The 23,723-nt window shown below is 42.2% G+C and overlaps 1 protein-coding gene and 1 long non-coding RNA gene across 2 annotated transcripts; one reads left to right on the plus strand and one right to left on the minus strand.

The window, feature by feature from the left end:
- Positions 1-537: 537 nt before the first annotated feature.
- Positions 538-8,946, minus strand: LOC306643391. The gene is made up of 3 exons (XR_013758926.1): positions 8,850-8,946; positions 7,717-7,798; positions 538-691 (listed from the first exon to the last, which is right to left on the minus strand). It is a non-coding gene; the product is annotated as an uncharacterized lncRNA (long non-coding RNA).
- Positions 8,420-23,195, plus strand: SYPL2 (synaptophysin like 2). Its single transcript, XM_079109456.1, has 6 exons — positions 8,420-8,726; positions 8,883-8,957; positions 16,198-16,322; positions 17,968-18,169; positions 19,009-19,200; positions 20,464-23,195. Exons 1-6 carry the CDS (start codon positions 8,673-8,675, stop codon positions 20,608-20,610), a joined length of 795 nt encoding a protein of 264 aa, XP_078965582.1. The 5' UTR covers positions 8,420-8,672; the 3' UTR covers positions 20,611-23,195.
- Positions 23,196-23,723: the final 528 nt, after the last annotated feature.

Genomic DNA, 23,723 nt, shown 5'->3' on the forward strand with positions numbered 1-23,723 from the left:
GTTCCCCCCCAAAAACCCTACAAAATCAACCTCTATTTTTTTAAAAAACTTGATATGTTAGTACATGATATATCTTATAGTGTACAGATGTTTGATCACACTAATAACATTCCCCGTTCTTTTAACTTTCCCAATGTTATTTCACACTGAAAATCATCTTTGATTCCTTCCTCAGTGAATAGTCACATATCACTAATGTTTCTGTTTTGATTTTCTGCAAAACCAAACTACTGGATTTTATTTATTATTTTATTTTTTTACACATTCAGAGTTTATAAAGCTTGTTGGATTAATAAAATATTAAAATATTTTAAAAAACATTATATGTACATTACAAAATGTCCTTGTGACCACTCCTGGTTCTGCTACGTTCTATAACTTCACTGTTTCCCAGAAAACCCCCCTACCAAACACACATACTCAAAACAGTCATCTCTGACATAGCTGGCCCACAAGAGCCTTAAGACCTTATGTTTTAGTCAGCTTTTTCACCTCAGTGACTAAAAGATCTGACAAGACAATTTTAGAGTAGGAAAAGTTTATTTGGGGGGTTCACAGTTTCAGAGGTCCCAGTGCATAGATAGCCAGCTCCATTCCTCAGGGCTCGAGATGAGGCAGAACATCATGGCAGAAGAGTGCAGTAGAGGGAAGTGGCTCAAGACATCACATCAAGAAGAAGAGACTCCACTGGCTGGATACAAAATATATGCCAAAAGTACACCTCCAATGCCCACCTCCTTCAGCCACGCCCTATGAGCCTTCAGTTACCATTCAGTTAATCCCTATGGGGAATCAATTCACTGATTGAATTAAGACTCTCATAACCCAATCATTTCTCCTCTAAATCTTCTTACATAAGGCAGAAACACACACACACACACACACACACACACACACACACACATACGTGCAAAAGTCTTCAACAGATATTGGAAAATTGAATTCAGTAATGTAGCATAATAATACAACTATATATAAATTATATGTTATAGAACACATATAAAGAAAAACATATAGGATCTAGGGGATGTAGCTTGGTCATAGAGTAAGTGTTTAGCATGCACAAAGACCTGGGTTTAATCCCTATCATGCACACACACACACACACACACACACACACAGACAAAAGAAAAAAAGGAAAAGAAAAATATATTAAGAGCAACAGACCATGACCAAATATTAAAGACAGGCTCCATATTAAAAAATCAATCACTATACCTACAAAAATATAGTTAACTGAACTTTGGCAAAGGAGCAAAGGATAAGATTTTCAGAGTATTGGAATAACTGGACATTTACATGCAAACCAAAGAAATCTAGAAACAGACCATATACCCTTCAGAAAAAATAACTCTAAATTATAGGGGCTGGGGTTTTAGCTCAGTGGTAGAGCACTTGCCTAGCATGTGAGGCACTGGGTTTAATTCTCAGTCCCACATATAAATAAAATAAAGGTCCACTGACAAATAAAAATATTTAAAAATAAATAAATTGTAGACCTAAATGTAAAATACAAAACTATAAATCTCCTAAAAGAAAACTAGGAGAAAATCTAGAAAATGTAGGGTTTGGTGATGACATTTCAGATACAACTCCAAAGGCATGATGCACAATAGAAAAAATTGGTAAGTTAGATTTTATTAAAATTAAAAACTTCTGCTATGAAAAAGTCACTGTTAAGAGAATATTACAACCCACAGACTAGGCAAAAATATTTGTAAAAGGCATATCTGATAAAGGAGTGTTATCTAAAATATACAAGGAACTGTGAAAATCCAACAATAAAAAAACAACTAACCTGACTTTAAAATGGGAAAAATATCTAGACAGATACTTTACCAAAGATGACAAATAAGCATATGAACAAACATTTAACATATGTCATTAGGGAATTGCAAATTAAAACGATGTGGTACCACTATATACCTTTTACAATGATTAAAATCCAAAACATTGATAATGCCAAATGCTGATAGAGATGTGGAGCAATGGAAACTCTCATCCATTGTGAGTGGAAAAGTAAGATAGTATAACCTTTTTTGGAAGACAATTTGGCAGTTTCTTGCAAAACTAAGTATGTTCTTACCAGATTACCCAGCAATATCATACCTTGGTAATTACCCAAATGTGTTGAAAGCTTATGGCTATGCAAAAACCTGCATATGGATAGTTATAAAAGTTTCATTCATAACCACCAAAATTTGGAATTAACCAATATATCCTTAAGAAGATAAATGGATGCATAAACTCTTGCATCCATACCATGGAATATTACTCAGCAAAAAGAAATGTATGATGAAGCCAGGAAAAGATAGGGAGCAACTTTGAAAGCTTATTACTAAGAGAAAGAAGTCATTATTCCAACTCTATGATATTTTGGATTAGGCAAGACTATGGAGGCAATCAAAAGAAAATGGTCTGCCAGGGATTGAAGGAAATGAGATATGAACAAATACATCTTTAAGGCAGAGAAATTATCTGGAATGATACTATAAGGGTGGATACATGTTATTATACATTTGTGAAAACACATAGAATATACAACACAGAGTGAATCCTAAAGTAAACTATGGATTTTAGTTAATAATGATGTGTCAATGTGTTGTAACAAATAAATGTATCATACTGCTGTGAGATGTTGATGCAGGAAAGCCTGTGTGGAGATGGGATGGGGAAGAGGTATACTTTCTGTGCTTTCCACCCCATTTTGCTGTAAACTTAAAAGTGCTCTAAAAAGTAACATCTATTAATTTAAATACTATGTATATACATATACATAATATTTAATACATATACATAATATTTAAATTCTTTTAAAATCAAGGTACACTACCATATTAATATCCCAAAGAAGAAAGGACTCATGATCATTATCAACTGATACAGAAAAGGCATTTGACAAAATTTAACACCCATCCATGATTTAAAAAAATCTCTCAGCAAACAAGAAATACAGAGTAGCTTTTTCAACCTGATAAAGAACATCCAGGAAAAAAAAAGTAGAACTAATTCCATACTAAATGGTGAAATTCTAGTGTGCAAAAAAAAATTTTTTTTTCAGTGCTAGGGTTTGAACCCACAGCCTTGTGCTTGCAAGGTAAGCACTCTACCAACTGAGCTATATCCCCTAAGTGGTAAAATTCTAAATATTTTCCCCTAAGATCAGAAACAAGACAAGTGTGTTGTCACCATTCTATTCAACATTGTATTAGAAATCCTAGCCAGCAAACAAGGCAAGGAAAATAAAGGCATACAGGGTTGTATAGGAAGAAATAAATCTGTTTTTTTATTTGCAAATGATATAATTAAAGGCTGGGGATATAGCTCAGTTGGTAGAGTGTTTGCCTCACAAGCACCAGGCCCTGGGTTCAATCCCCAGTACCGCAAAAAAGAAAAAAAAAAAAAAAAAAAAAAAAAAGAAGAAGGTATAATTATCTACATAGAAAATCACAAGAAAATACTTCATAGCCTCATAGGACTAATACATGAGTTTATAAAGATCACAGCAATGTCAATATAAAAATCATGTTTCTATATACTAGAAATTGTGCATTGGAAATGTAAGTTAAAAATACCATTTATAATGGCTTTCAGAAAATTAAGCACTAAGGTATAAATCTACTAAAACATAATGCATGATCTTTATGCTTAAAACTAAAAATGTTGGGCTGGGATATAGCTCAGTAGTAGAGCACTTACTTACCATCCTAAATTTGATTCTCCAGCATTGGAGAATTGGAGGGGGGGGGGCGGACAACAAAATGTTGATGAAAGAAATAAAAGAAAACATAAAAAAATGGAGAAGCATATGTTCATGGATTGGAAGACTGACCATAGTAAATGATGTAAGTTTTCCCTAACTGATCTACAGATTTAATGCAGTTTAAGGCAATTCCAGTAAAATTCCAAGAAAAAATTTTTATATAAACAGGTAAATATTGTCTTATTTTGAAAGGTAAAGGAACTAGCATAGGTAGAACAATTTTGAAGAACAAAGTTGGAGAAATCATATTACTTTAAGATTTACTATACATTACTGTATCCAGTACAGTGCTGTTTTGGTAAAGGTAGAGACAGTAAAGTTAATGAAATAGGATAAAGAGTCCAGAACTAGACTCACACAAATATGGACAATTGGTTTAAAAAAAAAAAAAAAAAAAAAAAAAAGGTGTAAGAGCATTCAATGTCAAAATATAGTCTTTTAAAAAAAATGGTCTTGGAGTTTGGGGTGTCTGCCTACAACTAAATATATATATATATATATATATATATATATATATATATATATGTTTTAAATGGTCTTGGACGGTCACATTAAAAAAAAAACCTGACCTAAATCCCATACCTTATAAAAATAACAAAGTATCTAAATGTAAAGCATAAAATTATAAACATTCAGAAGAAAGTGTATGCAAAGAGATTGCCAAGAGTATACATCATTAAACATTAATAAATTAGACTTCACCAAAATTTAAAACATTATTCTCCAAAGACAATATTAGGAGAATGAGAAGACAAACTACAGGCTGGAAGGAAATATATGTAAAGCACATTTAAAGCAAAGGACTTGCATCCAGGGCTAAGGAAGTGGTACAGTGATTGCCTAGCATGTGCAAGGCCCTTGGTTCCATCCCCAGCACCACCACTAAAAAAAAAAAAAAAAAAAAAAAAAGAAGAAGAAGAAGAAGAAAGAAAAGAAAAGAAAAAGACTTTTACTTTTTTGAGAATTTTCAAAATTCAATAGTAAGAAACACACAACCCAATTTTTAAAAGGGCAAAATCTGGGACTGGGGAGATAGCTCAGTTGGTAAAGTGCTTGCCTTGTAAGCACTAGGCCCCTGGGTTTGATCCCCAGCACCCAAAAAAAAAAAAAAAAAAAAAACATTACAAGGCCCCTGGGTTCGATCCCCAGCACCCCCCCCCCCAAAAAAAAGGGCGAAAGCCTTGAACAGAAGACTTCACAAAAGATATTCAAATGGCAAAATAAATGTATTAATAGAGTTTTATTATTGTTAGCCACTGGGAAAATGCAAATTAAAGCCACCATGAGTTGCCACTAACTACATTTTAGAATTGCTAAAAACTAATCTAAACTATTAACACCACAATGTTCTGGAGAAGATGCAAAGCAACTGGAATACTTTATTGGTGGGAGTGAAAAATGGTAGAGCCACTCTGAAGAACAGTAGTTTCATACAAAGTTAAACATACATCTAGAAATCCCATTTCTGGGTATTTACTTAAGAATAAAATGTACATCCACACAAAAACCTGTGCAAGAATGTTTATGGTGGCTCTGCTCATATGAGCAAAAGAAATGGAAATGATCCAAATGTATTTTGGCAGGTGAATAGATAAAAAAACTATGAAGGGTCATATTTCATATTATGGAATACTACTCAGCAAGGGATTAAACTAGTGATATGTGCAACAATACTGTCAAATATCAAAAACATGCTGAGTGCAAGCCAGATGCAAAATAGTATATAGTACATTATTTCATTTGGAATTCATTTCAATGAATTATTTATTTCAATAAGAGTACCTACTATAATATTTATTTGAAATTCTAGAAAAAGTAAAACTCATTTATAATGACAAAAAGCAGATCAGTGGTTGGGTGGATATTGATCGGAAAATGGCAGGAGGGAGCTCTTTGGAACCATGCAGATGTTACATATCTTGATTGTGGTTGTGGTTATTTGTGGATATACATTTGTTAAAACTCAAAGTTGAAAATGTTTACATCTTATGACCTAGCCAGCTGACTTTTAGGTATGGTACAATCTCATCAAACCACTGGTAGAGACCCATTATAAGAGAATTAACAAATCAATTCAGTGTGTCTGAACTACAATCTTTACAATCTTTGCACCCACAGTTCCTCAGATTTTCCTTTCACTCATTTAAAGGGTATAAGCTATTTTAAAGGAGATTGAATTTATATTTTTAAATATTAACTACTTTTAAATCACTATCATACAGATGCATTTTGTTAAAAATAAGAAAACAATACCAACTGAGAATAAAATATCCAGAGGGCTATTGAGTCTGAAAGTAGTGAGATTCAAGCTTCATGCCCCTCACTTCTGAGTCATGGTTACTAATTTTGTATTAAGAATTTTGTATACTTTTTATGATAGAGGTCCTCAAATGGTATTAACTTTAGGCTAGAATTTTTAATGAATGGAACAGAAAATATGTTTTTCAAAACTTTTGTTTCAGTTTTTATAATGGGTCAGTATAAGAAAATATTTCCTATTAGGGTTTTTATTTAAAGACCCCAAACCCCTCCATACACACATTAGAAATTCAGTGCTGGGTAGAAACTCATTGACATGTGCCCAAGAAGATGTGTACATATTGAATGCAATACTGTTTATCAGAGTGGATATTTGGAAATGATTCAAATGGCCATCAATATGATAGTAAGTAAATACACTGCAGTATATGTGTAGTTACTTTGTACCAGGGATTAAACCCAGGGGCTCTTAACCACTGAGCCGAAACCCCGGCCCTTTTGTTTGTTTGTTTGTTTGTTTTATTTTTAAATAGAGTTTTGCTAAGTTGCTTAGTGCCTTGCTGAATTGCTTAAGGCTTTGAACTTGTGATCCTCCTGCCTCAGCCCCCTGAGTCTCTGTGGTTACATGCTCTGGCCACCATCCCTAGCGTATGTAGTTGAATTTATATAGCTGAAACAAATGAACTAAAGCTACAAGTGTCAGGCTAGATGACTCTCAACACAATATGAAGTAAACAGTTGAAGAACATTACCTAAAGCATGATATTATTTAGATAAAGTTTAAAACAATTATAAAAACTTTACTATGTCTGAAAACTCTGTGTAGTCTCTAGGTAGTCATATGCAGCAAGAAAAAGCATTAAAACATGCAAGGAACTGACAAAAAAACAAATTAAGGATAGAATAGTGGTTGTTTCTGGGGAGGAAGAAGGAAAGGAGGGAATGATGTGAGGGTACACACAGGACTTTGATTTTGTATGTAATATTTATTTCTTTTTTAAGAATGAATTTGAGGCAATGGAAAGGTAACTTTAACATACCCACCTACTAATTTTATTAAGCTTTAATAAGGTTGCTTAATATAAAGCTTAATAAGGTTGGTAGGTGGGTATGTTGATTTTTGCTGCATTATTATGATTCTTTTCTGATTGTGCTGTATTGTATATGCATATTTTGCAGACCTCGGCAATACATATTTATATTTGTGTAGTGTGGGTATTTACATACATCACTTAATCTTCAAGATAGTCTTATGAAGTAAACGAGACATCCCGTTTACTAGGGATACTAGGAAGTATCCCTAGTCCACAGAACAGAAACATAAGACAACAGAAAAATTTATTAAGAACTTGACAGGGGGTTCAGCCATTTGTTTTTTATCGTAGATTTGCAAGGAAATCCACAGAAGTTTCCTTTAAGCCCAGGTGGTGTGATCCCATTCTGAGCTGCCTGCTTCTCCTACTCATTCCCAACTTTGGTAAAGCACTTACTCAATGGGGAATGATTTGTACAAATGATAGACAAAAAGTTCAAAAAGCATTCATTCTAAAGCGATGGAGGTGGGCGTGGGGGTCCTCCAAGAATGGATACATATTTACAAGTCAGTTACTAAGAAGCGCAGGCAAGTTCTAGTCTCTGGCCACCGCCCACTGACCCGCGTCCTCAGACGAACCACTTAATCTTTTACTACTTACATTTACACTCCCGTAAACTGAACGTGTAATATTCACAACTGCTCGCACAGGGCTCCTGTTGAACGCTTTCCGAAAATGAGACCTATTTAAAAACAATCAAAATGCAACTCTATTAACTTTTCAATAAAACTGCAATCTTTAAGCCCACCTCAAAGACTCTCTTTTCACTCTCATTTAAGTAGTGTTTACATTTTTAAGGTAAATGGCTTTTAAATCACTAACATACAAATGCTTTTTGTTGTTAAAAATAATAAAACAACGTCAACCTAGAATAAAAAGTTAACAGTTTAAATTCTAGTGCTTTTTTTTTTTTTTTTTTTTTTTTTTTTTTTTTTTGTCTGCACTGACTCGTGAAAATTTTGGAAGCATGTTAACAATAAGCACTGAAAATGCCTACTGAGAATCCTACAAGTTCTAGATAGTAGGAGAAAAACCAGGGCAAAGCAATTCTCAAACCAGGAAAACCCGGAAAGATAAACTAGGAGCCCGCTCGTCCCAGCGGGATCCAGATTTTCATAGTGGTGTTGCATTTGACCGTAGTGTTTCGGTGGGGACCTGCCCTGGAGGCTTCTGGCAAAGAACCCCAGCCCTTTCGAGGTCGAACTATCCACAGAGGCCACAGGTCCCTTTAAGGAGTCTGGTCAACCGAGAAAGGGGATCGAAGTGGGCGGGAGCAGGGCTCGGGAGTGCACGCCACGTGACTCCGCTGCCAAGTTCGCCAGCAAGTTTGACAGAAGTTTGAATCGGACTCGGGGGCTTTCTGCACCGGCCGGGCAGAGCAGCGGCCACAGTCTAGACCAGCGCGAGAAGCAGCGCCCCCGCGACCCACCCCGCCAGCCTGGATCCCGGTCCGCCGACGGCCGCAAGTCAGCAGCCCCCAACTCCACCGCTGTCCCCGCAGCCTCCCTGCGAGGGAGCCGAGCTCCCGCTCTGCGCTCCGGTCCTGCTGCGCCAGCATGTCCTCGGCGGAGAGCCCCGGCCGCACAGCGGACAAGTCGCCGCGCCAGCAGGTATTCCCCGGGTGGCTCTGCCACCGATGCCCTCCACCTAAATGTCGGTCCCGACTCTGATCCCACCCTTTGCCCCTGTGTAAATAGGAGGAGCGGGACTGGGGCCTTCCCAAGTCCCCGCACCGCCTTGACAGATAGCTGGCTCTGTTTTCGCAGGTGGACCGCCTGCTGGTGGGGTTGCGCTGGCGACGACTGGAGGAGCCGCTGGGCTTCATCAAAGTTCTGCAGTGGGTGAGTCTCTGCCCCAGCCCTGGGCTATTTCGGGAGCCTGGGCTGTGACGACGACCCAGAGCAATGTGGCCCGGGTGGGGGCGGGGGAGGTGAGGCAGCCGGGCCACTGCGGAAGGGTGGGGGGCGGTGACAGGTGGGCGGGGGAGGGGCGGACTAGGGATGCTTGTCCAGCATTCAGTGGTAGGAGGGTGAGGAGCGAGGTATGCGCAGTCCCGGATTCGGTCCTTCTATGTGCAAGGAACCTTTGCCCAGGGCGCTCACATTTCACTCGGGCGACAGGACCCGGGTGTAACCTTTCCAGAACTCTGATCCTGCACATACCACTCCTTGGTGGTGGGCGGGAGGAGGAGGACAAGGGGGATGAGATCCGCTCTTCACCACCACGGAAACTGCAGAGGGCAAAGGAGGGAAAGAGAGGCGCTGTGGAAACCTGCCCCAAACCCACCAGGACCTGGAGGATCCTTGGAGTGGACTCAAGGACAGGCTCCCAGCTCGGGATTCCCTGTTGAGGTCACAAGAGTAATCTGGGTTTTTGTAATAGAGTGAGGAAGTGAATGAATGAATGAATGGACGATGGAACTCACCAGCCCTGAGAATAAACAAATGTACAAAATTAAGACAGAATAAAAATGACAACATAACCAAAATGTAGTGTGTACAATAAGAACACGGATCTGAACTGGAACCCTGGAATCTGGGTTCCAGGCCTGGTCCTGTGTTTCCAGCTGCACAACCTTAGGCAAGTCATTTCTCTGGACTTCAGAACCCAAGGTTGGTCAAATGTCGATCAGACCATTCTCAGGATCATCTTAAGCTTTAAATTGTTTGGCGTGCTGTGTTAGATTTACCCTGTGACCTTGAAAAACTCATTTGCCCAGGTCCTCAATTTCCTCTGGTTTGATCTAGTGGAAATACCATCTCACTTCTTCACTGGTACTTAAAGATATTGGTAGGCTCTCTGTTCTTCCCAGTGCCCCATGCCTCCTGGATGTAAATTAGGAATGTGGACAGGTGCAGACACTTTTTCAAATCATAAAGACTTGTTGGGGGGCATTTAGTGCACTACTGCAGAAGAAGTTTAAGTTAAACAATCCATACATCAAATGGTATATGAATAACTTAGTTAATGTGCTCTCAGCACAGCATTTAGCTAGGGAATAAGTTACCATTAATACTCAGGATTGTGTTCTAAAGGGCTTTAAATTCTCTGGAGGCAGGAGTTAGCACTGTATCACCAGCTACTAAATCATGGTTTGGATGCGAATAATCAAATATGAAATTTAGAGGCAATAGTGAATTTGGGATTATCTCTGGATATCTGAGACCCTGATTTGGGGAGTTCCCAAGGGCAGACTCTGGAACTTGGTGGGGACTTCCCACTTTCCTTACTGCCTCAAGAGCAGTGAGACCAACTGCTGATTGAGTTCTTCCACCTCCTGCCACTTGGACCCACCACTTGAACACTAGAGGGGCCCATATAAGAATATTAAGGCTCTGAGTGACTGGCATTCAGAAGTCAGAGAGCCATTAGAAGCCATCCAGAGGAGCAGAATGTAAGAGTGCAATTTTATCATTAAACTTGACAAAATGGAGCTAATGGAAATTCGAAGACAGACTATCAAGGGATGAAGGAATAATGAAGTTACTGAACTATGGACTTGCCTTCCCTGGGAGCATTCTGAAAAGTATCCTCTTCACTCCTGCCTGCCCCTAAGTACTTACCACATTTCTATAAAGGCTGCACAAAGCAATTCCTAAGGAAAGAATCCAGTTTCCTCCCAGAGTCAGTGCTGATTCCCTACTAAGTAATACCTGTTTGACTTTTATAATGTTCAATTTCAAAGAGAGTGAGTTCTACAAAACAGAGACCCCTTTCTCTCACATTGCTAAACCCAAGGCCCTGGGTGAGTAACAAACTCTAAACTAGTCTTTGTTCATAAGTGTAGCCTCATAAGGAGACATGATTTGGTCTTAATGTCATCCAGGATAGCATAAATTCAGGGCACAAGTTTCACTTGCTTTGAATTTTTGCAGATGAGCTAACATTAGAGTACACAGGAACCAGCACCAGAAAGGTCAGTGAAAATGTCATTTAGTTTTTTTCACCCATTTTTTTGCTTGGTGGGATAAAGTAGTCCTGACTAGAGGAGGAAAAAAATAAAACACAAATCTTGTCATTATGGTAAGGGTAATTGAAAACTTTTATAGTCATTATTATCAAAAAGCAAAGGTTTTACTGGAATCCTTGAGAGGAAAAAGTGATGTAATTTTTTTATGAGTCAGGAGCTTATGCTGGAGTGTCTTTAAAATTCAGAAATTAATCTCATCTCGATTCTAATTCTAGAATATCACTAAATCTACCTGGGCATAGACCAATTTTTGGAGAAGTAGGGTTTTTTTGTTTGTTTGTTTGTTTATTTGTTTGTTTTTAAGGCAGACTTAAAGGTCAGTTGGGTTTTGGTTTAAATCTAGTGTCCTGTGCTTTGTAGTCCTAGAAACTTGGGTAAGAGATGAAATCTTTATGGGCCTCATTTTTCTTATCTGTAAATGAGGTCAGACCTGTCTTATAGGATCATTGGGAGGATTATAAAAGGCAATTTCTGTAATGCATAGTAAACCCAGGAGGACCACAGTCAGCCTGGCACTCCAGGAGATATTTTATTCTCAAACCTCCCCTTTAGGGAATTAGGGAATTTTCTCCCCTTGTGTGGACTGTCCAACTAGTCTTGGCCTTTAGAGAGATTATTCAGATGTCACTGCCAAATCCTCAGTTTGATGGCAAGGTACAAAAGATCTCCGATGACTCAGTCATTATTCTCATTTGCTTACAAATAAGTTATATTACTTTTAAGTGTTTCCTCCTAATGAAAATTTCACCTTTGGGGTGCCAAAGTCATTTACTTGACCGCAAGTTCTCTGTAATGGAGTTATTTCAGTTACTGTGGAGGATTTGAAAGGACACCATCAGAGTTCATCAAACCAATAGGATGATTGTAGAAGAGGATCTGGGGAAAGAACTTGCCTTTAGTGCCCTGATCTAACTGATGATGTTGGTGTTCTCTGGACTGTTGGTGTTCTCTGACCAGTAAGGAAGTCAGCACCGAAGTGGAAACTCATCCTTTAACTGAGAAGGCTGGCTGGATGCAATGGTGCACACCTGCAATCCCAGTGACTCAGGAGGCTGAGGCAAGGGGATCACAAGTTCAAGGCCAGCTGGGTAACTCAGGGGGACCCTGTATCAAAATAAAAAATAAAAAAGGGCTGGGGATGTAGCATGGTGTTAAAGCACCTCTGGATCAAATCCCCAGTACAAAACAAACAAACAAAACACACACACACACACACACACACACACACACACACCTGGGAAAAGTTATTCCAACATCTTTATAAAGGAGACACGGAGGCAGGCAAGCACTCTACCACTGAGCCACAACCCCAGCCCTTGGCTGCTGTTCTTTGTGATCAGGCTGCTTTCAGAGCCTTGTGCTTGGTGACAGGGTCATTTCAGTTGTTACCCTTTCCTTCCTTGGGCCTAGTCCCCTGCACAATTAGGGAAGGAAGCAAATCTGAGGCAGAAAGATGGAGTATTAGTAGCCATGGAGAGCTGGGTGAAGGTGTTTTTCCATGCATCTGCAGCCCACGGCATAGAGCTCCTCTCTCACTCCTTGTAATCCTCACCACACACAGTAGAGACCTCTCTTTTAGCCTTCTTTTCTTTCCTTCTTTCTTTCTTTTCCTTTCCTTCCTCCCTCCCTCCCTCCCTCCCTCCCTCCCTCCCTTCCTTCCTTCCTTCCTTCCTTCCTTCCTTCCTTCCTTCCTTCCTTCCTTCCTTCCTACTAGGATTTAACCCAGGGGTACTTTTCCACTGAGCTATATCCTCAGCCTTTTTAATTTTTTATTTTGAGATAGGATCTCACTAAGTTGCTTAGGGTCCTGCTGATTTGCTGAATCCGGCCTCAAATTCATAATCCTCCTGCCTCAGTCTCCCTGAGATTACAGTCACTGGGGTTACAGTCATGCACCACTGTACCTGGCTTCTCCTTTAGCCTTAATAACTACAATGCTGGGTTTTGTTTGTTATAACATGACATTCCCTTCTAAGCGTGAATTATTTTTTTACATTTTTTTTATTGTAAACAAATGGGATACATGTTGTTTCTCTGTTTGTACATGGCGTAAAGCTAAGCATGAATTCTTGAGAACAGAAGCCAAGTCTTACTCATCTTTGTATCTCTAGAACCTGGCACAAGGTAGATAGATGCTCAATAAGTATTGAATGAATAAATGAATGAAGTACAAAGAGTACTGGAGAGGGAATCAGGAGATGTAAATTCATAACCTGGCTCTTAAATTAGCTAAATGTGACTCTGGGAAAATCATTTAATCTTTTGGGACTTCAGTATCCATCTTTGTGAAATGGAACTGTTGAGCTTCATGATCTCTGAGACCCTTTTTTGTTCTTCTGCTCTTTGAACCTATATGATCTATGATCATTCTTCTTAGATTTTCCCATTATTCACTCATATAGGAAAGTGTATCTATCATCATCTGACTGTATGTTCATATTTAAACATGTTCTTGGGGCTAGGGATATAGCTCTATAGCTAGCATGCACAAGGCCCTGGGGTAGGTCCCTTGCACCAAAAAACAAACAAATATTCTGGTAAGTAAAAATGTCATCATAGAAGGTGTTTACAGATTCCTGAATTTCAAAGAATCAGAAGAGCATAGCATTAATGGTAAAGTTCTTAGGGGCATATTTTGTCCTTTGAGGAATCAGAGATCAGGGCTTGGAATTTTCAGAACCTTGAGGTTATCATTTGGACATAGCAGAATTTTCAGTGATGATGGAAAAGTTCTATAATCTGTGCTGGTGACTACAGTGCCTGCTAGCCACATGTGGCTATTGAGTACTTGAAATATGACTGGTATGACCAAACAACTGAATTTAAAGTTTTGTTTTATGTTAATTAATGTAAATAGCCATACTTTGCTAGTGGCTACCATTTTGGATAGTACAATTCTAAGGCATGTACTCCAATGAGGACAGATTCTTTTCTTTTTTTCTTTTTTATCTTTTTTTTTTTTTCCTCCTCTCTTCTATTTACTAGTAGTATCTAAAACTGAGCCTGCCTGGTACATAGTAGATGCTCAAGAAATGTCATCTTCCTGTTGATGTTCAGCAGTGCCTGTCAAGAGAGGGCTGGTGAAGAGAAGGTTCCATAACTGACCACTCGCTCTCTCAAGTTAGGAATACCTGCACACTTTCTATGAGGAGCCATTCACTGACTAACTGCCAATGGGTAAAATTACAACCACTATGCTGCCCTTCCTAGAATATGACACCCTAATTGTGTCCATTTCTGGGCACCAGCAGCTAAGAGAGAGAAAACAAACAAACAAACAAACAAACAAACAAACAAAAAAACTTCCACAAGGAATCAGAAAGCCACAAAGTCCACAAAGATGTGCAAATTCCTCTGAGGAAGAACTAGGGACATTCCCTTGTTATGCTTGTGAAGCAACTCTGAGTATGTGAAGGACAATGGTACAGAGGGTTCCAGTGACTTCTCTCCTGCTCTGTCAGGGAGGTGAGCAAGTAGGGTTCTACTGAAGCCTGCATAGTTTAATTCAGAGGTGGGGTTATAGAGGCACTGCAGAGAGATTACACTATCTTCTTTCTTGGTTATCTTTACCGATGGAGACAATTCTCATTTGTCTGGAGCAGGTCTCCTGAAAACAGAGTTGCATGTTATGACCTTTAGAGAGAAGTCAATGGCTCCAGCATGGAGTTCTGCTGGGCTAGGCCATGCAAGGAGGGGCAGTGGCACCTGACACCACCCAGGGGCAGAGCACAGCTGTTGGCAAGTCCAGCCAAGAGCACACTGATAGCATTACCCTCAGAGAGTAAGAGAATTTCAGAGCTGGGAAGAGCTTCTATATTACCTTTAAATCCCTCATTTTACAGATGAAGAAACTGAGACTCAGACAGTGGAGTCGCTTGGCTAATTAGCAACAGAGCTACAACTAGAACCCAGATTTCCAGACTCCTAGTCCAGGAATCTTCTCATTTCACAAAATCGATAGGCATTAGCAAAGTAATGTGCAATTCTACTCTGGATGCAGGACTGAAGTGTAGATTAGCTGTCTTCTAGGGACTTTAATTACCAAGACACTGAGTCATAGAGAAACATACAGAAAATGAACAATTCACAGAATAAGTTCATTGCTTAATAAGAATGATTACACTGAACAAATCAAAGATAGAGGCATAGGAAACTGGGACTGAGCTGACGATGTGGGAGAATAAGAAATTCCACTCCTTTTCTAATCAAAGGGTGTTTCCTGGAAAGAAATTTGAGAATCACAGAATGGAAAAATTTCATTTTGCTCAATATAAGAGGTAGTTAAATGTGATGAAAGGTAGAGAAGAAAAGAGTTCAAGTGGTCTGGAACGCCTCTACTTTTTAACACCGAGAAATAATAGCATCAACAGGTTACAAAGAGAAACACCAGTGGGAAAATAGCAGAGGCTGATAAGGCAAGTGGAGGGTACTTTTCTCTGGTCTCTAGCCAAGACTGTCAGCACTGGCCCAGCCAGCACTGTTGCTGGAAGGAAATGTGCTTTCGGGGAAGAGAAGGTAGGCTGGCAGTACCAAGGGAAGGCTTGGTAGACGTTGTCGCCTCCAGCTACATGGTATCTCCTCTGGAGTAGGAAACCACTGGAAGTTAGCAACAAGGTGAGGGAAAGATTCTTTGGTTCAAAGGAGAAATGAAAAGCATTGCAGGCTTGCCTGATCTGGGTTGTGCAGAGGAATTCATTTCTGAGGGTGCCTCTCCCTTGGGAGAAAAATTAAATCTGGTTTTGAGATGAAGTTTCCAAAAGCTGGAATTACAGAGGTTTTGTGTTACTTGTCATCTTAAAGAGGCTGCTTATGGTCCCCAATGTCATGCCCAATGAGGAGACCTGGAGACCATCCATTTCCTCTCTCTTTATCTTCCCCTGAGTCACCACTCAAAGTCTACCTTATTTTTGGTCCAGCACCCTGTATGGTGAATATAATGCCCTGAACTGAAAAACAAATAGTAGCCATGAGTCCCTGCTCAAGAGGAACAAGATTAAAGGGACTCTCACTCCCAGTTCCCTCAGTATCTACAGCTACTGGAGACAGAGGGTGGTTCTTTACCTTGGTCAAATGAGGCCTTCCGTTCTCAAAGGGGCTTCACTCTCTCTCAGCTCTTTGCTATTTTCGCCTTCGGGTCCTGCGGCTCCTACAGCGGGGAGACAGGAGCAACAGTTCGCTGCAACAACGAAGCCAAGGATGTGAGCTCCATCATTGTTTTGTTCGGCTATCCCTTCAGGTAAGCACAGTCTCTCACTAGATTAGCAGGACCTGGTTGTTCTCTTCCTCCTCCAGAAATCTAAAGACCATTTGGTTGTGTGCTGCTCCAGATTCCAAAAGAATTATAAGACTTAGGTCCTTTCTGCCCTTCAATGATTTCAGACACACTGATCGGAGAAGAACATAAGGGAAACGCAAATAGGTCATCCTTACAATGTTCTAGTCCATAGCCAACCAATAGCAGGTCATATAGCTCAGGCAGAAAACCCCCAGGCATTTGGAATGGAGGCTTATAGGAGTCTGAGCAAGTTGAACAGCTTTCTTTGAGCCTCAGTAGCCCCCTCTCTTCTTTGAAGTAAGGAAGCTTGTTAGTACTTAGATCCTGAAGAGCTAATGTGAGATACTCACCTGGTACCCCACTACCCCCAGAAAACAAGGAGGCACACCTTAACCAGGAGGTAGAAGAGAGTATTCTTTCCTGGGTTATTTTTTTTATTTATTTTTTATTTATTTATTTTTTTTTTAATTTTTTTTTTTTTTTTGCGGTGCTGGGGATCGAACCCAGGGCCTTGTGCTCGCAAGGCAAGCACTCTACCGACTGAGCTATCTCCCCAGCCCTTTCCTGGGTTATTTGAGAGCTTAGACAAGGGAAGCCTGAGTGTTCAGAGGAGAATGGAGACAGGACTCACCTTTTCAGAAATGTCTCATTATCAGCACCTAACTTAAATTGTCTCTTGTATATAAAAGGCTGTGTTTTTCTCTTTGTTTTGTCTAAGATAGTAAAATTGGGAAACATAAGTAAGGCCTGAGAATGAGTGATTCAAATCTGAACTTTGTTGCCATGGTCCTGTGCTTTCCCAGGAGCAGAATGAAGCTGACTTGCCTAGTGGTTTGGCTACCAGAAATAGATGGGCTATATATTGTGGTTGTGACCTTAAAGTCCCTGACTGCATGAAATCATATGTTCAACATATATGGGCAGGTTGATGAGTGTAGGGTGGCAGCCTGTGGGGGTTTCTGTCACATCACGCGTGGACAAGAAAAGGGTTAACTGCCAGAGGACATTGTTGGCTATAAATCAATCAATTACCCATAAACTTATCTAATCAATAAACACAAAAGAGCCAAAATTCTTTTTAAATGAGAGGGGGCATGATGGGATCAGGCCGTACCAGATCTGCCCTCTAACAACATGGAATACAGACAATCTTTTCTTTATACACACACAGGTAAAGGGGCTGGAACGGGAGGGGCTTCTGTGATGAACAGGATGGGTGGAGTTAGAGCCATTTTCTCAGGGAAACTATCATAGAACCAGACAGGGAACCACTCCCACACAGTGCCACATACTTCCCAGCAATCTAGGATAGACTTCCATGGCTGCTAGTTCCTAGAAGTCAGGCCTCTGTGTCCCATGGCTCAACCTCGTCTGATTCTGCTAGATAAGGATGGCTCCCCATAGCAGCCCAGGGAGACTTGAATGAAACCATAGGGAAGTTCCTGCCTTGACTGTAAGTTCTCCTCCAGAAGCACTACTCCATACCTTTCTTCACTCTGTAATAGTCCCTGGGTGAGAACTAGTCCAGGATGAGTTCAGGATGCCTGCTGGGGCAGGGAAATATGGGGTTGCCTGAGCTCAGAATGGCCTCCCCTGCCACCTGCAGGTTGCACCGGGTCCAGTATGAGATGCCTCTTTGTGATGATGACTCCACCTCCAAGACAATGCACCTCATGGGTGACTTCTCTGCCCCTGCTGAGTTCTTTGTGACCCTTGGCATTTTTTCCTTCTTCTATACCATGGCTGCCCTAGTCCTCTATCTGCGCTTCCACAACCTCTACACAGAGAACAGGCGCTTTCCGCTGGTGGTGAGTGAGCATGGGCCAGAGGGATGGAGGTGAGGGGAGGACAAACATAGTAGCTTCTTTGGGCCCAAATGTGGAACCTCTGCTTCTACCAACCTCTCATTGCATCCTTCCACTGACAGGAAGCACAAGAGCAGTATAAATAAGCAGGCTTTGGAGTTAGGCCACCTAGGGTCAAATCCCAGCACTGTTTTTTAGTGGCTTCAGTCACTGTGTGGCCTTAGATAAGTTACTCGGCCTCTCAAAATCTCAGTTTCCTCATCTATAAATGGGGATGAAATAATATCTGCCTTTTAGTGGGTTTTTTTCTGGGGGTGGGGGAATGAGAATGTATGTAAAGTATCTGGTACATAGTTTGCCACAGTAAGTGTTAGCTGTTATTAGTGTTAATTATTCCCTTTACTTTCTCCTTATTTAAGTTATGAAAGTAGAAGGCATACCTTAGATAACCCCATTTGTTTCCCAAGTCTGCCTTCTGCCACTACTTTTTAATGAATAAGGGTAATCAAAGGAAAAGTTGGGGATAAAGAATAGGGAGCTTAGATCACTTGGGCTTTGGGGTGAGACTGGTCAGCAGGTGCCTTGGCATCTTGTTACCTGACCTTAGTTTTGAGGACGTGGGTAAGGCAGCCTGAGAGGAATGATTACTTTGGTGGCAGTGAACAGCTTTCTTAGGACTATCTGGGTCCCCTGGGGATCTAGGTGTCAGGTAGGAGAGGAAGAGGTAGATGTCCCGAGATCCCAGGATTCTAGAGTATCATAGCAAGAGGAAAAAAAAAAAAAAAAACTAGGGAATCATGGGGACTTTCTGAGTATATTCCCCATCCCTCTGCTCCTCCCAGGACTTCTGTGTGACCGTCTCCTTCACCTTCTTCTGGCTGGTAGCTGCAGCTGCCTGGGGCAAGGGCCTGACTGATGTCAAAGGTGCCACACGGCCATCCAGCCTGACTGCAGCTATGTCCGTGTGCCATGGAGAGGAAGCAGTGTGCAGTGCTGGGGCCACACCCTCCATGGGACTGGCCAACATCTCTGTGGTGAGACCTGTGGTCACTGAAGGGGCCTAAGGGAAGCAGCACTATCCCAGCTGCCCAGGCCTGTTCCGGCTATCATATTCTAAAAGGAACAGAGAGGGTTTCTTCAGGGCTGGTATCCCCTGCACCTAGAATTAGTGCCCACCTGCACCTGATGCTGATCCTGAGAAGGCATGTTGGGATGGGGGAAACCCAAGAGCCACTCCCACTCCCCAGCTCCAGGCATATCCTCATGACTGCCTCCCATCCCTTTCTGCCTGTTTCATGCTGTGTATGGGAACACATGTGAAGAGGGAGCTTCAGGCTGTGGCTGGGCTCAGAGCTTGCAAGGAGACCCAGAGTGAGTGAGAAAGGGCTCTTGGTTGCTTGGACCCCCACATAGAAAAGGGCTTTGTGACAGGGATACATTCAGCCAATAGGCATGCATTTGGTCATCCTACTTGTTAAAACATTGAAATATCCTCACGTCAGCGGGCAAGTGCCTAAGCCATCATCTCAGCTATCTCAGACCCTCTCTGAAAATGCCTCTGACCTCCCGAGGTCCATAACTGAAATGTTTCATGTCTGGAACATCAGGGAGCTTCTGGAACATACTGGAACTCCACTCACAGGTCCCCCCAACACTTTATTGCAAAATACATATACAGCAAAGTTGAAGGAATTTTATGGTGAACACCCACATGCTCACCCTCTAAGCTCTACCATTAACGTTTTATTAGACTTGCTTTATTACTTATCTATCCACCTCTTTCACCCACCAATCCATTTTTAATGCATTTCAAAGTCAATTGCAAACATCAGTACACTTTCTCCTAAATATTTCCTGCTGTTAGGTTTTTTAAACATTTTAAATAAATATTTGAATATAGCCCTGGCTCAGTCCCTGGTCCTAGGGAAGGAGCACCTTGGACAGCTCCAGTCAAACCCACCCAACAGATGTTCCAAGCAGGTCCCTCCTATTGCTGTGGGATGCTCTGCTGGACCCTGACTCCTGTATCCTTGCTATGCTTTGCATGATAACCATTTCAGCAGTGAGACTGGGCTAGTGATCAAGCTACATCTTGGGTGCATGCTGTGGACAGAGTTAGACACTTTTGCCAGGGAACTCCTTAATGTGAGATGACCTTGAATTCTACCTCTATATCCAGCTTTCTTAGTCTTTCTAGTCTTCTGTGCTTCTTCCCCCAACACAGGAACTCCCCACCCCCTGTTCTCATAGTGTCCCTCCCCTACTATTCTCACATACTCCCCTAATGTCCTTTGCAGCTCTTCGGCTTTATCAACTTCTTCCTGTGGGCCGGGAACTGTTGGTTTGTGTTCAAGGAGACCCCGTGGCACGGGCAGGGCCAGGACCAGGGCCAGGGCCCCAGCCAGGAGAGTGCAGCTGAGCAGGGAGCAGTGGAGAAGCAGTAAACAGCTCCTGCCTGGTTACTCCTGAACTGGACAGCACCTCTTCAACACCTACGGCTCCCAGGACCTCCCTCTTCCTTCTCCAACTCCCTTCTCCCATCATTCTGGGCTTTGAACTTTGGGACTACAGATGGGCAGGTGTCAGTTATCGGAAACTTGGGCAGCCCACCCAGTGGCTTCCTATCCCTTCTCTTGCTGGAGCCCCAGATGGCAGGAGTTCAGTGCTTCTTGTGTACTGCCTGGACCCAGGCATCTTGCTTGGGGTCTCATTTGTACTCTCCACATCTCTGAGAACCAGACTGTGCTACAGAGAAGGGCTGAGAGCAAGAGATCAGAGTCCCGAGACTGGTCTCTAGCAGCCACCTTTCTAGCCTCAATATAGTATGTGTGGGGGGAAGATGGCTGGCAGCCTTGCCCCTGGTCCCTGAATGGAGGACTCAGCAGTGGTTTGGTGACACCTCTCAATGGCTGTCATTTAGACCCTGTGACTAATCTCCAGACTTCCCAGAGCCCAATGTGCTTCCCACTCTTCTCTGGCTTCTGTTTGCCCACAGAGCTCCCTGCGTGTGAACCAGGGAGGCCCACTAGCCTTTAAAAGGGCCCTTAGAAGGTCTAGATGAAGCCTGGACTCAATGGGAGCAGATAAACTGCAACTGAGTTGCAACTTGAGGAAAAAACTTGCCAGGAAACTTGCTGTCAGAATCAGTTTCTTTTATCCCCTTGGTCCTCACACCCCCAGGGTGGGGCACTATCCACCAGCACCCTAAACTATACTTACCTTAGAAAATACTTACCTTCCTCCCTGTGCTTCTTGGGCTTGGTCTCATCTCACACGTGGGACACAAGATGAGGGGCTTAGGAGCATCTCCATTTCAGGCCCCCTCACCTACCCACCTCCCCCAGCTCACCTCCCTTCCCCAGCCTCTTGGGTCTGAGGCATTCGAGATTCTTTTTCAAGTATGTCCAGGCCTTCCTTTCATTCCTGTGGGGCCAGATAGGGGCTTTGGAAGGGCCTGAAGGACCATCATGAGGCTGAGTTGCCCCAGAACCCCAGGACATGGATGGATGGGCCCATTTTCCCCTTACTCTTTGCTTGTTTTCCCCATGCTCCTTATATAGTCCTTCTTTCATACTTTCCCTTCTTATCTTTACAAAAGGATGTACCCTCTCCTTTGTCTTCCCATTCTCCCCTGCTTCCTCATTTTTGCCAGGGTCTATCCCCTCCCCAGTCCAGGGCAGCCTGATGCTATTGGTGCTTCTTCACTTTGGGACCCAGTTCCATATTTGTCTTTGGTGTGTCTCCTCTTCCTGACACTTCCTCAGTCCCTCTCTGGACTCCAAGGCCAGAGAGTGCTAACTGGGCAAGGGCCATCTGCCTCCTACCAACTCAAAACACTTCAGTCTGCCCTAGTCATAGGACTGCTCAGGGAAGGATGAAGAGGGAAGAATCCAACCATTTTCCAATCCAGTGCCAACTGGCCCACTTAGCATCCCAAAGGTGAATGTGTCCTGTGCCAATCTGTCCCCAGGACTGAGCTTACCCCCTTCAACCTTCTCACCTTCCTTAATGCCACCCATAGTGGCATGTGCATTACTGCAGTACCTGGGGGTCAGTACCTTTGACTTAGGGCCAATTATTTCCTCTTGGAGTCAGAGTTTCCCCACTTGACAGGGAAAGTGTGAGATTTACATCCCTCAAAGCTCCTGAGTCCTTCAGTAATTTATTTTCTTTTTTAGATTTTGGGAAAGGGATTTGAGGAGAAAGAAAGAAGATGGTGATGAGAATGTTCCTAAATATGAAATTCTCTGTCCTGAGTTGTGCCCATAGTTACTTAAGGACAAGGGGGTGGGGGGATAACAGTTTTGCCTACATGGTCAGAGACATGGAGAATAAGGGGGTGACCTTCATTTTTCTTCAGGCTGGCCCCTGTGGGGGGGTCTTTGAGCAGCTTTGACTACTTCTATTATTTGGATTGTGTCCTTATTTCCAATTTATTTGAAATGTGATGGATAAAGTGCTCTCATTTGGGGACTGAAGTTAGCAATGCCCTTCAGCTGGGGAAAGGGGGTAGGTATTCACTCCCTAGGAGGAATCCCAGAACTCTCCTTGGGGAAGAGAAGACTATTCCTTCTCCTGAAGTGGCTGGCTCTTCTCAGTCAGAAGAGACTATGGCCTCTCTCCCCATGGTTGCCCTAAAAGGCCAGTTCACCTCATTACCTCCAGAGGGCTACCTGGGCCAAGTGCCAAGGACAGGGCTGTCCTTATAGGACTCATGTGCCCTCCAACCAGGGCTGGCATCAATGTTTTGCCTATTGGGGCCTGAGGTAAGAGAGAGTGTCTGATTTCTCCAGCTGCTGCAGGAGGCCAAAAGGCAGGGCACTTGCCCTTTGCCCTGGTAGAATCTGGCCCTGTCTGAGTGCCTACCTTGGATCTTTCCTGAACATGAGTTCCCCTCAACATTGTGGTCATAGGTCTCCTACTTCTGGGGTTGCAGGTCAGGGGTGTGGGGAGAATGTTGCATGTTGTTTTCTGGTGCTTGTTATTACACATTTGAATAAACAGTGCTGCAAGCATTTGCCATGAAGGAGCCAAGACTGGAACCCTTCTGGGGATTTTTCCTCTCTTCCTCTCCCCTGCTTTAAGTTCTTGGACAGGTATCAGCATTTCTACCAAGATAACATTCCATTCCTCTCCACTTTGCACCCCAAGCAATGGAGTCTGCTGGCTGAGCAGTTGTTCCTGGCAGGCCCCAGTCTGGTGACACCGCCTCTTCTGGTGGCATCCAATTAGTCCAAAGCAACTGAGACTCGTTAGCAAATCTGGAGCAAGCACAAAAGGAGAGAGATAGTGGCTTCCACAGTGCTGTTTCCATTTGCTTTCCTACCATCTGTGACCCAAACAAGCTTCCTGTCAGGAGTTGAGGGCCATATGCTTTGCTCTTTACTATAAAGTTCTTGCCGAACAAACTTGCACCTCTATCCCCCCTCAGTCGCATTCTACATTTACATTCCCTAGAAAAATGCACTTGAGTACAATTTTACATTCAATTTCACCAGGTTACTGGACCCCCTAGGCATCATCCATGGGCTCTGGTTAAGACCCTCAAATGTTATCT

This window comes from Sciurus vulgaris (assembly GCF_902686455.1).
Source record: "Sciurus vulgaris genome assembly, chromosome: 1".
Classification (NCBI taxonomy): Eukaryota; Metazoa; Chordata; class Mammalia; order Rodentia; family Sciuridae; genus Sciurus; species Sciurus vulgaris.